The following is a 15341-nucleotide window of genomic DNA, read 5'->3' as shown; positions in this document are numbered from 1 at the left end:
GTCAGATGTGACCAAAAACCGCGACACATGCGAAATCGCTAAAATTGAGTTCAGGTTTGGGACGTAGATTTAGACCTTCAAAACGGAAACTAGTACTTCTTTTTTCCATTGAGTCACTGGGGAATGATCCAAACTTCAATTTTATGGCACTGATAGTAAGTTAGAGAGCATGCAGTGGAAGAATTCATCCATAAAGGAGGAAAAGTGAAGCAGAAATAGCCATTTTGATAATAGCCTCCGTTTTTGGGAGTCAGAAGGACTTCTGCTTCTGGTCGTTGCGGCTCTGAAAACGGCGATACCTGGTGCTTATTATACTGCGATTTCGAAAAATTAATCCAAGCCGTTGTGGAGAAACGACAAAAACAAAAATCGCGTGGCTTACGAAAACTTCAGGACGACTTTCCAGTAAAAAAATCCAAAGTTTCGAAGGGTGCTATTTTAAGCCAAAACATGCCAAAATTATTTCATCCCCCTTACAGTCCAGTCCTGGCCTCTAGTGACCCTAGTGTATTTCGATATTCTCAAAAAAACCTCAGGGGGAGGAGATTTCGACGATAGACCAGGTGAAATCAGCAGTTCTGACTTTTTTTCGAAAACCCTTCATAAAACCGGGGTAAAGTATTTGAAATTTAGCGGACCAAGTAAGCTGAGTTCGTAGGGGACTACACGGAAAAGTAGTATGCCAAGTACCACAAATTCATTGCTCCTTCATGGTCAGGCCATCTAAATAAAAATGGCCCCTCGTACATGTGTATTTTTATAATCAAATTTGAGAATTTTTTACAAGTCATTTCGGGTATAATATCCCACTTTCGTGATAAAATAAACGCTAATAAATGCTTCAAAGGAAAACGCGAAATTAAGGTAACGCCAAAATACTCCTAACGTATTTTCAGAAAATTAATTACTTCAAAATTAAGGTGATCAAAATCGAAAATTTGTCCTATTTTTCAAAAAAATTAAAATATTATGCTAATATTTTGTACTTGTCATAAACGGGAAGATCATCAAATGTAAACTCTAGTTTGGGACTGAAAATATTGTTAAAATTAGGCTTTTGTAATCATAATTATACCAAAATCTATATATATAAGTATTCAGGCCAAATTAAAATTGACGACATTTTTTTTCCGGCTACGGCGTCGGCCGCGACGCGCGGAGAATTTTTCTCGGCGGCACGTAAAATAGTACCGGCGTCGGTGGCGTCGATCTTTGTTCTTGATTAAAACAAATTCGAGATAATCAAGTTCCCGTAATTCTTCAAATGGGCCCAAAAGCTGCATTATGGGATTACATTTGTGTGTACAATTGAGAGCAGTAAAATTGTTCGCTAATCCAAGATAAAGTTCCTGACGGCGTTATAATGATAAATAAGTTAAGCTAGGCTCGACACGTGGAGGGAATGTTATTCGCGAAGCATTATTTCATTCTCGCCACGGGTCCGGACTTTGGTTTCAATTAAATCAAACTTAATCCTGTATGTAGTCGTGTATGAAACTGTTTCATACAAATGACTGTATAATGCACTGTAAATAATCTGGTAATAAACATTACCGAAAAGCACCAAAAGTTTATGACTCTACCAAAGTGGTAATGATAAGTTGTACCGCGTGGTAATGGCTTGGTCATAAAGTTTAACCATCATGGTAACGAATTTTTACTACCTGGTAAAACATTAGTACCAAACTTATTAGAGATAAATCATTTTTTGCATGATTTTACCGGATTATTAAGAGTGTATAGTTAATCCTCAACGGAAGCATAGCAGACATAATAAATCGCTCTGGTACAAGTACATAGAATGGAAATTTAGTCATGTTCATTATACATACATAAGCCGAGAATTATCTGGTTGGGATTAAGGGCAAATTTGCTGATTTAATCCTGAAATAAATAATCTCTTAATCTATTAGTGATGCATTAGTCGTTGGTTTCGTAATTTCATGTCAATGATAAGATAATACTTCTCATAAATACAGAGGTGGTTTAGTTCAGCTTCCATTCTTGCACAGGACTTGAAGTGAATACGAGTAAAATATTTCAACCGGATCTTTTAGCCCGAGTCAGACCTTTTGTCACCGCCATGTTCAGCCTGTTAATTTGAAAAAAACTTTTTTCTTATTAACGGGTGAAAGCCATTTATAGATCGCTATGTCCGTCCGACCGTCTGTCCGTCTATCCGTCCGTCCGTCCGTCTGTCCGTCTATCCGTGTCCGTCCGTCTGTCCGTCCTTCCGTCTGTCCGTCCTTCCGTCTGTCCGTCCTTCCGTCTGTCCGTCCTTCCGTCTGTCCGTCCTTCCGTCTGTCCGTCCTTCCGTCTGTCCGTCCTTCCGTCTGTCCGTTTGTCCAATAACTTTTGAACGAAAAGACATAGAGATTTGAAATTTAGAAGGTAAACTCCTAATGTTAAAGGATAGTACGAGTTCGAAGACGGGCACTGTAGGTCACACCATTCAAGGTCAAAATGTCATGAAATATCACTCAAAGAAATTGCATACATATGTCAATTTGAACTGAAGTTTAACTTTGAATGCAGTGCTGACCTCCATCTCGACTTCAAAGGTCACGAAAGGTCGCTTAGAGGTCACTGAAAGATCACCAACCGTATAATATGATACGTGTATCAATATAAACTGAAATTTAACCCCGAATTCAATGGTGACCTCCATTTTGACCTAAAATGCAACGAAAGGTCACTTGAATGTTACAAAAAGGTAATCAATCGTTAAATTTGAGATATTTGTTAATATTGTTTAAAACACATCACACATGTCATTTTTTACTAATTTTGAAACGACAAACACAATATGATGTTCGGTTTGATGGATAACACACGTCGTTACAATTTTTCATGCAGATATGCATTTACCAAATACTGATAATTTCCAAACATCATCAAGACAGTCTAAGCTTCAGTACTACGCATCCCAACTCACAATGGAGGTTTCCAACGTATTGTAATGCGATAAGTATTATGTTATAATGGGAAGAGGAGATGATGTAAAACTTGATATAATCCCTCTCACATGTACATACGTCCTTTTCGCGACCTATTTCTAACCTCCTGGGGGAGGTCACCCTATCTTTTCGGTTAGGAACAGTTAAATGACTGAAGGCAACACAAAGGGGGTTCTCTTAAATAATAAATATTTATTTAAAGCTGGAATATGAATTATTTTACACGCTATAAAATATTAATGAAGAAGAACCCAAAAATAAAGATGTTGCTCATAAGGAGGTATTAGACTGAATCACTTTCCAAAGAGAGAAAAAGAAGGAGGAAAAGAAGAAGTGAGACGAAGGCAAGGTTGCCTCGTTATCCTCACCAGTGGGAGAAAAATCTTCCGGTTAATGCCAGATGGCAGGAAGGATAGATTTCTCCCCTGGTGGGTCGGATTGAGACCCGTATCACTGGTGTGGTACGGGTTACAGTATGCTCACAGATTTGGATCAAGCTAGCGTCAATCGATCACAAATATAATTAGTATAAAATTTGTAAATGGAACTAAATATCTGCGAATGCACAGGTTGCGCGGACATATTTGCATCCATAGCGGGAAAAATTGGCAGCAAATTTAGAAAATTAAAAATTTGCCAGCCTTACGGGTGCGTTTTCTCCGTTTTTTTTACAAATATCTCCGCTAAACTTGAACATTGGCAGATATTGCCATTTGCAAATTCTATACTAATCATATTCGTGATTGATTGACGCTAGTTTGGCCCAAATCTGTGAGCATCCTTTGGGAGACCTCCATGGTTAGTAGCCTCACAATGTGCAAAGGCTTCTTACCAAATTCAATATTAGCATTTGAAATAAGTATTAGTGACAATTTCAAAATTTCAAGAGAATTAGTGACGGGTATGGTGACTTATAATAATCTGAATCGGGCTATCGGAGATTATACTGTAGGCTGTTGCTGTTGCTCATTAAACATCAGAATGGGCAAATTTACCTTATTATCTGTACTGACGCTACACATCCTTACTGCCGAGATATTCGCAGATGAAGGTACGCGGCAATCATAACCTAAAATATTTGATGCAATCTATTAACACCTTTTTTCAAGCTACACCGGGATCGACTTGCGAGTTATGTCAAAAAATCAAGCTAAAAATTAGGAGTCACGTGACACTTATCTTTCCGTTGAATGGCCCCTTTGAATAAAAATATTGGGGGTCAGAGTTCGCACTCCTCCTTGGTTTTCCCCCCGTGGAGGAAAAAGCAAGAGAAAATTTGATCAAAAATTGAACTTAACCGACAATATTTTTCTTCAAAGGGGCCATTCAACGGAAAGAGAAGTGTCAAGTGACTCCTAATTTTTAGCTCGATTTTCTGACATAACTCGCTACTCGATCCCGGTATAGCTTGAGAAAAGGTTCCATTGCAAGTTCTATATTCCAGGTTACCCCGGGTTCCCCTCCCCGTTCCCGACAGGAGCCAACAAGAGTTATTACCTGCATGCGGGAAACGAAGGAGGGAAAGTTTTCCTTCATTTCGATCTCTTAGACTTACAAGGATATAGTTCTTCAGTTCGTTCTCGCTTGACGGTAATGGATGGTGCAAGGATTTATGGAACCTTCATAAATTTTTTCATTTAAAAATCCCGATTTTCTAGACTCCCATCTCTCTTTTTAATGCGTGTCATGGTATGAGCACAATATCTACAAGACGGGGTATGCTACCCCGGGTTTTTGGGGTATTGCGAGTTTTGGTGGGTTTTGGTGTAGCAAATTTAAGCAATATGTAGTCGGGGTTTTCAATCAAATTTTGCAAAATATGATTACAAAATATGAAGACAAGGATGGATGTGAAATCCATTCTAAAAACTACCCTTCAAATTATTCCAACTGGGCCCTTGAACAATGGATAATTGAAGTTCCGTTGACAAATTTGGTCTTACTTGACTTTAAAGATTTCGACACTGCGCCGTCAGACGTTGTATCGGTAATTGCGAAGTACAGTGTGGTTTAAATGTCACGCTACAAAGGAAAATTTTTCAATGGGAAAAATTAGTAAATTTCCATTAGTTAGCGACATTTTTTCTCTCAAATTCAATATTTTAAAAATTTTGCCATCAGTTTTCATAATAATTAATAAAAATTTCGATCCCAAATCTTATAACTATTGGAGATTTAGGGGTGTTTCTCCTTAAAAAATTTTCCTTTGTAGCCTGACATTTACATAAACCACCCTGTACATATGTGTGCCGGAGTGGATAAATATGTTAAATATCTCCACTCCACAGATTAGGAATGGAAATTCTGCGGACAGTCCACTTGAACAGAGTTATTCTGGAAACGAAATTCCTCCTCGATACTTGTCCAAAAGTAACAAACTGTTTGTAAGCTTTATCACATTCGGAAATGGAGGAGGAAAAGGATTTTTTGCAAAATTCGTTGCATGTAAGTCTACATGTGTAGATATTATTGATTGATGGAGGAATTTTAATTCACCGTGATTTCGAAATGCTTTCAGATGTCCCAAATCCAGTGTAAATTTGATCGGTTAATGGTTCCTCTTGGATTCTGGAAATTAATTGTAAAACGTTGAACGACAGATATGTATCAAGTTGAATAATTTTGTGGAATTAATTTCAATAAATTACACTGCACGAATAAATGAATAAATATTTGTTTATGAAGATCTTTACACAAATGTATGTGTATGTAGCTAAGTTGCTACATACACATTAGGGTTTCTCCGGACATTTGATACCCCAAATCACAACGGTGTGCGGATCTTTGCCCCCCATTACAAGCTACCCATGAAATGCTACCCATTATATGCTACCCGTGATGATCTGCTACCCATGAAATGCTACCCATTATATGCTACCCGAGATCATCTGCCCCCCATTATATGCTACCCGAGATCATCTGCCCCCCATTATATGCTACCCGAGATGATCTGCCCCCCATTATATCCTACCCCACCCGTTTTCACTTTCTTCTTGCAAATTAAACCAAAATGGATACCCCGTTTTGCGTCGTAGTGCAACATAAGAGTTACTGTTTATTTACGCAAAATTAGTCAAATAATAAATTCTCAAAAAACGAATCAATACATAAAATCTCGTAAAATCAGCCTAACAATAAATTCTCAAAAACTAATCAATATATAAAATCTCTTAAAATCAGTGGAACAACGAATTTATTATTTGAATGATTTTACGAGATTTTAAAAAGTGATAGTAGAGCACACGACTATATTAGGTTAGTTTTTAGGAATACGTCCGAAATTAATTGACAAACTGTATCATTCCCGAGTCAGAAATTTATAAAATGAAATTTTGAACAGGTTCCAATTGAGCTGAAATTTTGTACAGAGGTTGTTAATGGGTCCTACTGGAAGAATATGAATTGAAATTCAACACATTTTCACATGAACAGACACTATGGGGTGACCCATACCAATTTTTCAAATTCGTCAAATTGAGCTGAAATTTGATAGACAAGTTGGTAATAGCTCCTACTGAAACAATATGAAGTAAAACAAGAAAAAAATTCATCTGAAGGACCTTAATGGGCGCCCCATACCGATTTTTTGAAATTCTCTTATCGAGCTGAATTTGTTAAATAGCCTGCCAATCATTACAAATAGAAGAATGTGAATTTAAATTGGAAAAATTAATCTAAATTTTAAATTTTTTGAAATGCATTTACGATAAAATGTCATGCAAAAGTCGAATTGAGTGAAAATATGTGTGCACCAACAAAAGTATAACCTAGCCACCCGCGTGGCTGGAATTTACTTATGTTACGTCGAATATTAGTAGGGTAATATTCTGAGAGTTTTAGGAAAAACTATTCGCTCGTTAAAAAGTTATGGTCATGGTCAATACTGGTGACCAGTGGATATCACTATATCTTTTAATATGTTCATGTGCATTTACGATAAAATTTCATGCAAAAAAGTCGAATGAGAGTGATAATCACAACTAGGCCTGACTCGGGCTATATAAAGTCTGCACTGTAGGTTTTTAACATTGGTCAGTATAGGGAAAATTCCAGAATTTGTGAACTAAATAACCAAAAAAGTCAACTTTTTACCATCGAGTTTTCCACAAAATACCAAAGAAGCACTCGCATTTTGAGAAAATTTGAGAAATTTGCATTATTTTCAAATACGTGATATGACGTACTTGGTCCTCAAGATTTTATGTATTGATTCGTTTTTTGAGAATTTATTATTTGACTAATTTTGCGTAAATAAACAGTAACTCTTATGTTGCACTACGACGCAAAACGGGGTATCCATTTTGGTTTAATTTGCAAGAAGAAAGTGAAAATGGGTGGGGTAGGATATAATGGGGGGCAGATGATCTCAACGATAAATACTGTACAAATGGCATCCTTTCATAAATTATTTGGTGATGTGGACGTCAGTGAACAGAGCTACGTGGACCGTTGTGATTGAAATACTTTAATTTCTATTTAATTTATTGCTATTCCCCACATATTGGCGTTATTATGTTATGTGTTGAGCAGCATGTGTGTAATAGCGTTATAGGATTTATGGATTAAACATAAATACGTAGTATAGACTGCCTTTGAATGGGTCCAGGTGCTTATTGCGGTGGATCGAAGTCAACCGGACAGAATTTCTACGCGCCAAAATCACGTGCCCATTTAATTAACATTGGAGGCGGGCCGAAATTCAAATCAAATCTATCCGGTTGACTTCGATGCACCGCAATAGATGGGAAACTTATGTAAATGATGATGATGAGTATATCCAGAGCCGTTGCACAGCATGCGTATTATAAAAATGGCGCTTCGTGGGTTCGAACCCCAGTCAGGTTATTAAGTAGCTTCAGCTACTTTATGCGAAGACTTTGTCCGTCTGTCTGTCCGTCCGTAAGCAGGATAACGGGAGAACGGATCGAGATAATCGAAATTGGCTTTCGACATTCCCAGGGGGAGGATCCTATCAACTTTTGGGGTCAATGGCACCACTCCTCCTGGAGTCAGGGGGTGCGGTCGGGGTAAAATGAGATTTTTACTAAAATTGAATCCACAGATGAAATAGAGTGAAATTTAGTGTTCCCGCGTTGTGCCACACCCCCTCGTCGCCAGAGGGTGTAGTTGGCACAAAATGAGATTTTTACAAAAATTGAATTTATAGATGAAATACAGCGAAATCGAGTGTTCCCGAGATGTCGTGGGAGTAGTTAGGGTGAAGTAGACTGAAGCTACTTCCTTATGTGCGTTTCGACGGTTTATTTATTTGGCACTCATTTTTATTGAGTTTTTAAGGGTGCAGGGTTCAGAAACCTACATTCCCTTGATCTCCAATAACCCGCTGACCGTGTGGTTGGAATGAAAAGTGCGAAAATTTTATTATTTTTCACTTTTCATGGCGCCTTCCTTGGGTGTGCGTGATATTAGGCGTGCAAGTATGTATTTTGGGCGGTATTTCAACTTTTATTAGTTTTTCGAAACTGCGATTTTATTGGAATAAGCACCTTGATAACCATATATGAGTGTGCACTAGGATTAAAATTCAGGTGATAATACGTATAATATGCACAATTGGCAGTTCTTCATTTCTTTGGTATGCTATCGAAGAGATATTTACACAAGATTAAAGAGATGGATAAGTTTTTTATCATCATCATCATTTTACTACATACACAGCACGTTTATACATATGAGCTCGCATGCAGAAATAAATGTTGCCTACAATGAGCCCATTTCCCTGTTCAAGTTTTCAACATCATATAAATACGTACTAGAATTAAGTGACAGGGTGTATCAGCTGAGTGAGCTTATCGAGTTTTGGGTAGTTTTAATTTAAAACTACCCACAACTTAATAAAATTATTATTGTTAGTATTAAAACTTTTAATACAGATACTCACAGATTTTACTTGTACTATCTAGTTAACTAGTAATTACAATAATTCAGCAAACAAATTGTGACCAAATTGTTTTTTGGGGAATGTAAGCTGAATGTGTGCAGTGCACACCCTGCATAATGCATACAGATAGACTATCTGAGATAGTACTGATTGGCATCCCAACGAGAGTGGTATTATTCGCATCGATCCACCACCATCGTCATCTTCACCCATTCCCCACATCTGACAATATTTTGATAAGATAAAAAATTTCAACTCAATTAACATTCCATCTGCAGTATGCGAAAACAGTTTGACTTTAGAATTGACCACAGGACAAACATACCAAAACGTACATTCGTACGTATATAAACATATTACGAATCTGGTGGGAGATAAATCATTCAATTAGCAATGTCTAACATAGCGACCCAAATTTTCCATATTTTCTTTTTACTCTGCTTCTGCTCTGAGATTTGGCCCATAACAACACAGAAAAACAGGAATCCATCTTTACAGCAGGGGCCATGCAACCTTCCATCTTTTCTAATCACAGAAATTCAAAACTATCAGCCAATAGCGGATGAGATTATGAACGCCGCAATTTCTGGAGCCTGGAAGGGACGTACGTTCGAAGGGGTAACTACATTTGTGGACAAGTATGTCAATCGCTTATCGGGAACTCCAGAGCTTGAGGAATCCATTGATTACATGATGGAGAAAATGATTGCTGCTGGCCTAGACAACGTGCGAGGCGAAGATGTACAAGTTCCAAGATGGATTCGGTAAAAGGTTTTATGCAAAATTTATGATATTTTTGAAAAAAATATTTTTAACCAATGAAATAGGGGAGAGGAGAAAGCAACTTTGGTGGAGCCTGTGGTCAAAACAATCAGCATTCTTGGTGTAGGACCATCCGTAGGAACGCCAATTGGAGGGATCAGCAGTGAAGTCATTGTTGTCCGCTCGTTTGATGAATTAGACGAAAAGAAGGATGAGATCCTAGGGAAAATTGTGGTGTACAATCAAGGATGGCTGGGCAGCTATGTGGAAACATCACAGTACCGTGGTAATGGTCCCACGCGAGCTTCGGCGTATGGCGCCGTCGCCGCTTTGATAGAAAGCGCAACGCCTTACTCTCTATACACAGTCCACACTGGTAATAAATTATGATATGGACTGCATTAGTCTCAGCAAATAACTTTTTACGATACCTATTTTCTTAGGCGGTATTTACTACGGATCCACGTACCCAAGAATCCCAGCAGCCTGTATTACTCGGGAAGACGCCGAATTCTTGTTTCGTGTTTATAGTCGAGGTGAGCTAAAGAAATCAGTAAATTTATGATTAAAAGGCAACAAATAATACCTACGAAAATGACTAACAAGAGAAAGTATGGTTCTTAACTTGACCATGATGGACGAGGAGTTAAGTCGCGTTACGTCCCGTAACGCCATCGGTGAAATTACTGGAAGTTTAAATCCCGAGGAAATCGTGGTCGTGTCTGGACACATCGATGCTTGGGACCAGGGTCAAGGAGCAATGGATGATGCTGGAGGAGTCTTTGTCTCCGTTGAAGCCCTTGCCCTGATAAAATATCTTGGTCTGACTCCTAAAAGAACTATGCAAGCAATTTTGGTAGGTTTTTGTATGAATGATGTAAGACAGAAATAAATTGAGCATTGTTTTCCTTAGTGGACTGCAGAAGGTAAGACGCCTGCTCCAAGCTCTATAAACAGATGGGAAAGCCCGAATTTCATTTGGGTTTCTACCTACATCGGGGAGTTAACATAATTATGTTGATTTCAGAATTTGGCTTGGTTGGGGCACGGGCTTTTGTTGCCCTTCATAAGGAGGAGATGATGAATTACAAGGCAGTTTTGGAATCGGATAGTGGTAATTTTTTCTCTCTCGGATTAGAATTCGCAGGGACGGAAGGTGCTGGCTGCATAATTCAAGAAATTCTTAAATTGACCTCAGCCATGAATTCTACGAACTATGCTCGTTATGAGACAGTTGGGTCGGATATTGCTGTTATGATTTTGGAAGGAGTGCCTGGCATTAGTTTGAAAACGGCGGATGAAAAATATTTCTATTTCCATCATTCTCCAGCTGATATGCTCAACGTTCTTGACTCGGACGAACTGGACAGGAATATTGCGCTTTGGGCTATAACTTCCTACGTTCTTGCAGACCTCAGTGTAGTTATTTGTAAGTTACAAATGAGTAGTGTACTACCATGATGTGAAGTAATATTGTAAAATCAAAATCATTAAATACTTGTAATTTATATTATAAGCTGGAAATGTTTGTCTGCAACGGAAGTGAAAGTAATTTTCCGTGACGGAAGTAAAAGTGGAGAAAGTTTCATTTCCTTGCCAACAGACGTTTCCGGCTAACAATATAGATACAATAAAAAAATAACTCGGTGGAATTATGAACAATCATACTTAATTTTCACAAAATCAAATAAGCCCGTCGCCTGGCGGGAGACGGGCTTATACACTAGTCATACATAAATAATAAATATGTATAGTGCGGCAGTTTAATAGCCGTACAGTTTAAATTCACAAACAGAGTAATAAATACATAAGTACGTTTAACGAGGTTTGAATTTGTTACTGGCAAGTTGCCGGATTTTTTCTAATCCGTTGTAAATCCATGGTGATAAGCGCAATAATTTACAATGGCTGTCTCAAAAATGAATGGTGCACAAAAAGCAAACCAAATAAAATTTGTGATGCAATACATAGGTAAAGATTTGTAAATATTGAAATACGCGAGCTTCATTTAAAATTCAGGGGATAATAATGCAACCCGGCTAGGGTATTCCGCTACATGGTCCTTGCGGGAATGTGTCTTTGTACGATGAGTTTTAACAAGCATGCTATAGCAATAATTGAAGTTATTTAAATGATAGTATGTTTATGTAATTAATAAGTAGTTTAGTTGCACGAATCGCAGAATATTCCAAAAATAGTTATAAATTATAACTATTACAATACTTTTTTTAACTATTGACGTCAAACTTCACAACGCTAAGTGTACTTTTTACAACAGCCTTTGCAACAAGTTTCTAAAACTTCTGGTAACTCCTCATACATCGACGATGAATGCTCCCAATAAATAAACCGAGCTTAGCTCGACATTCTACCACAAATATTAAAAGTGTCACCAACAGCAAACTTCCCGATGAAAACTGTAACAAATGATCCACCAAGTGTAGCAGTATTCGTAGGGGTGCGATTACCTAATTTCTTCACGGGAGCTGTGCGATTAAGGTTTCTCTGCCTTAGTTCCTCGTCTTCCCAAATCTTCATGGCCCCAAATCCCAGCTTCTAAGACAATCTTAAATCGAATCAGAGCCAAAGATTTCCATGGGGTTTTAAATACTACACCACTCGGGTAGGTTTGAATGGCTTCGGAACTCGTAAAAAATTTTGTCTTGGGATATTTTCTTGATAAGAATTCATACTCGATCTTAAGCTCCGTGGACTTTCCAACGAATACCGTCTTTCCACATTGCACAACTTCATTTTCAATTTTTCCCTCTTGTACTGAGTAGTTTATACTACCTGTCAAATAGCTAAACCCTCTGGGATAAAAAGAATGCTTTGAATTAAACAGATTTAAATCTCTGTGCATCTTTTGCGAAATATTTTTTTGTGGATTTTCGTCACGAAGATCCAATAGTTCAAATGCTAATTTTAGCAAAAGTGATAAAAATTCGGGTAAATTATCATATCCAGTGTTGGCATTGAATGCTGACAGCAATTGGTAACATTTGTACCTTACGTTGGTAGTGTTAAGGTCCACTATCCGGTCTGGCGTTTGCGTCCAAATCTTTTGGATTTCATCATAAAATCTCCAATAAGCTTGATACCCTATTATAATGTGAGGGTCTGCTTCTGTTTTCTCAACTTCGTTAGGATTAATCCAACCATATTTGTTGATCATTTTTACAGTGTCGTCAAATTGGTTAAGGCAACGTAGCTGGTCAAAATTATCTGGATGGAATACTTTACGTGGCGCATTAAGTTCCAAGATCATAATTCCGTTGTATCCGTTTGTCAAAATTACAGACATGAGACACCATATTCCTAACGATAGTCGGCAAAACGTAGTTTTTTCCATTTTTCTCGGCAAATAACCTGTCTCTTCGAAGAGGGTGGCTAAAATGAACAGCCATACTGAGAAAGGTTCTTTCTCACTTCTGGAATGATAAACTATTGTCATTACTGTGACGATTGTGACAACTGATATGGCCAAACAAGCCCAGAGTTCAGGCTGGAAGGGGGCAAGAAAGAAGTAGAGCGAAATATATGGCTCAACATAGCACGTTAGGAACTGGTATCCATCAAATCTTGTGAAAATTTCTTCGTGATTTCTGTTGTGGTTTAAATTTGTTACTCTTAGTTGTACCAAACTACCGGTTAAACGACAGCTTCTGTTTCCCTTGGCAAATATATCCATGGTTAATTGTTTGACGGACTTCCTTAATGTCTTAATTGCTTCAACGGCCAAGCTATTCAGCTTCCATTTAGGTTCTGAAGTACACAATATTTGCCCGTGCAATGCCAAGTTTGCAACGAGGGAGACAAAGTTTCCTTCCTCCCAGTAAATTTGCGTGACACATCTCACCCTTCCCGCGTAGGATTCACGGAGATTAGGCACTGGGATGAAACATAGTTCAAGGTTTTGTCTGTGGTTGGCTATAAGTAACGAAAAATAATAGTAGTCTGGTTGGTTGAATGGATTATATGGCAAGTTGTGAAGAGAATCCATCTTGGGGATGATTGTGACTATGTTAATAAATGCATTTTTATTTAGCATGTATATATATTTGTTCCTGCTTCGTATCACTTCGTAAAATAGGTGAAACATTGTAGATATTGTGATAGAGCGAAATGCCTGGTCGCGCACTGTGTGCAGAGAGCTCTTGTGTCTTGTAGGAAGAAAAATGAAACTCAATCTACATGACGAGACACGGGATCTCAAAATGTCCATTACGGGACACTCGTCCGCTTGATTGTCCACAAAGTCGTACAGTAGGGATATCTTCAATGCGTCAAAATATGGCATGAAAATTGTAGTGGATACCAAGTTCACACCACTAAAGGAAAACTGGGTGTCATGGTCACCCCAATGAATTAGCTGCAAATCACAATCACACAGGTTGACTAACAAATCTGTCAAGTTTGAAACTGGGGTTGGTTTGTTGGCACGAGCATATTTTACGATAAGAATTATAAACACTGAAAAATAGAAAGTAGGTTTTGTGGTACACATTTTGAGCAATGAGCAATTTTGTCGTTTAAACGGCTATTGAAAAGCTGATTGGATTATATCTATGTATTTAGGTTGGAATTGGTGTTCCATATAGTTTTGTAGGATTTAGAAGAATCTCTCTTACCGTTCTGAGAAAATTCACATTTGATGAAAAAGCGTCTACATGATTAAAAGGTAAATTTACGTAAACCATAACCTCTTTTCTGTACATGGCGTTGGATAAGCTTTTTTTACATTTCGTGACATTTGCGTTTGACTTTTCTAATTTAATGATGGCAGAGACTGATAAGTAACTAGAAAGTATAATTTACATAAGTGCACATTTATGAGAGTTCGTAGCGTGACCGAAATATTTATAATGGTTATAGCGTGACTTCGTTTCTAAAGTTTCTATGCTTCGTAACTCGTTCCAGAGGCATCGTCCAGAGCACTTTTAATTAGTTTGAGGAACACGAAGTAAGTCAACACATCTATAGGAAGGAACAAATAATCGTGTATATTCATATTGGTCGTTCGAAACTCAAAACTTTACGGCAAATAACGAGTTTGTCCATGTTTGTAACCGACAAACACCTAATATATGATTAGTAAAATTCGCACTGGGTATCTTCCGTACAGTCTAAGTGTTAATTGTGTTTCGCCTAAAACGTTTGACCGATCTAAAAATGATAGAGAAAAGGCGAGATCGAGACGGATCGTTTCGTCCCGTGAGCAACACTGCATGGTTTTACATACCTAAAAAGGCGATGGTGTGAAGTGTAACCATCCGATTTGGTTGAAATTGTAAAATTGTGTGGTCCAAGTCAGCACAGGCACCGTTTCCTAAGGCAGTTTATGCGATGGTCAGGGTTTGTTAAAATATCGGAGGTCAAGGTTAAAAATAGTGGGTGATTCTTACCATGCGGAGGAAGGAAACCCCATTCCCACTCTCTTGGAAGGGAAATATCGTCAATTTTTGAATTTTTATCCAAAATATTTTGAGACATTCTGAGCATCGAAAGCACTGCCTTAAGAAGTGTTGGTTGTGTTGACTTGGACCACATAATTTCCAAATTTCAAACAAATATGCGAGTTACACTTCGCACCATCGCATTGTAAGTAGTCCTGGTTTGAAGCTTTACGTGCAAACAGTCTACAAGTCCAAACATAACATGTTTACACGCAACGGAAAGCCATTTCAAGACAAGAAAAACTTAAGGCTAATTAATTTGGA

At 37.9% G+C, this 15341-nt stretch overlaps 2 protein-coding genes across 7 annotated transcripts; both read left to right on the top strand.

Moving 5' to 3' along the window:
- Positions 1–2015: 2015 nt before the first annotated feature.
- On the top strand, positions 2016–5641 carry LOC110856605 (tolloid-like protein 1). 4 transcript variants are annotated; one of them, XR_002548583.2, is made up of 5 exons: positions 2016–4008; positions 4402–4547; positions 4616–4944; positions 5246–5402; positions 5476–5641. XR_002548583.2 is itself a non-coding variant. In XM_035857245.1 (5 exons), the coding sequence occupies exons 2-5, from the start codon at positions 3939–3941 to the stop codon at positions 5493–5495; spliced, it is 393 nt and encodes a 130-aa protein (XP_035713138.1). In that variant the 5' UTR covers positions 2016–2030; positions 3898–3938; the 3' UTR covers positions 5496–5641. The 4 variants fall into 4 exon arrangements, 3 of the variants coding, with proteins under 3 accessions (XP_035713138.1, XP_035713137.1, XP_035713136.1); XM_035857245.1 differs by lacking the exon at positions 4616–4944 and having other exon boundaries at positions 2016–2030; positions 3898–4008; XM_035857244.1 differs by lacking the exon at positions 4616–4944 and having other exon boundaries at positions 2016–2457; positions 2536–4008.
- A 3413-nt stretch (positions 5642–9054) lies between these two features.
- On the top strand, positions 9055–11273 carry LOC110856476 (carboxypeptidase Q-like). Of its 3 annotated transcripts, XM_035857054.1 has the most exons (6): positions 9057–9623; positions 9687–9997; positions 10065–10157; positions 10228–10477; positions 10535–10547; positions 10649–11273. In XM_035857054.1, the coding sequence occupies exons 1-4, from the start codon at positions 9253–9255 to the stop codon at positions 10248–10250; spliced, it is 798 nt and encodes a 265-aa protein (XP_035712947.1). In that variant the 5' UTR covers positions 9057–9252; the 3' UTR covers positions 10251–10477; positions 10535–10547; positions 10649–11273. The 3 variants fall into 3 exon arrangements, with proteins under 3 accessions (XP_035712946.1, XP_035712947.1, XP_035712948.1); XM_035857053.1 differs by having other exon boundaries at positions 9055–9623; positions 10065–10477; XM_035857055.1 differs by having other exon boundaries at positions 9071–9623; positions 10065–10477.
- The last annotated feature ends 4068 nt before the right edge of the window (positions 11274–15341 follow it).

Source organism: Folsomia candida, unplaced genomic scaffold (genome assembly GCF_002217175.1).
Source record: "Folsomia candida strain VU population unplaced genomic scaffold, ASM221717v1 Fcan01_Sc016, whole genome shotgun sequence".
Taxonomy (NCBI): Eukaryota; Metazoa; Arthropoda; class Collembola; order Entomobryomorpha; family Isotomidae; genus Folsomia; species Folsomia candida.
This window is presented reverse-complemented; position numbering and strand designations above follow the sequence as displayed.

Bases quoted from the DNA above. Each gene is read 5' to 3' on its own strand.
- LOC110856476 (XM_035857053.1), top strand. From the start codon at position 9,253: ATGTCTAACATAGCGACCCAAATTTTCCATATTTTCTTTTTACTCTGC. The intron at 9,624-9,686 runs GTAAAAGGTTTT...CCAATGAAATAG, and splicing joins CAAGTTCCAAGATGGATTCG to GGGAGAGGAGAAAGCAACTT. The intron at 9,998-10,064 runs GTAATAAATTAT...CTATTTTCTTAG, and splicing joins TCTATACACAGTCCACACTG to GCGGTATTTACTACGGATCC.
- LOC110856605 (XM_035857244.1), top strand. From the start codon at position 3,753: ATGGTTAGTAGCCTCACAATGTGCAAAGGCTTCTTACCAAATTCAATA. The intron at 4,009-4,401 runs GTACGCGGCAAT...TCTATATTCCAG, and splicing joins CGAGATATTCGCAGATGAAG to GTTACCCCGGGTTCCCCTCC. The intron at 5,403-5,475 runs GTAAGTCTACAT...AAATGCTTTCAG, and splicing joins TTTTGCAAAATTCGTTGCAT to ATGTCCCAAATCCAGTGTAA.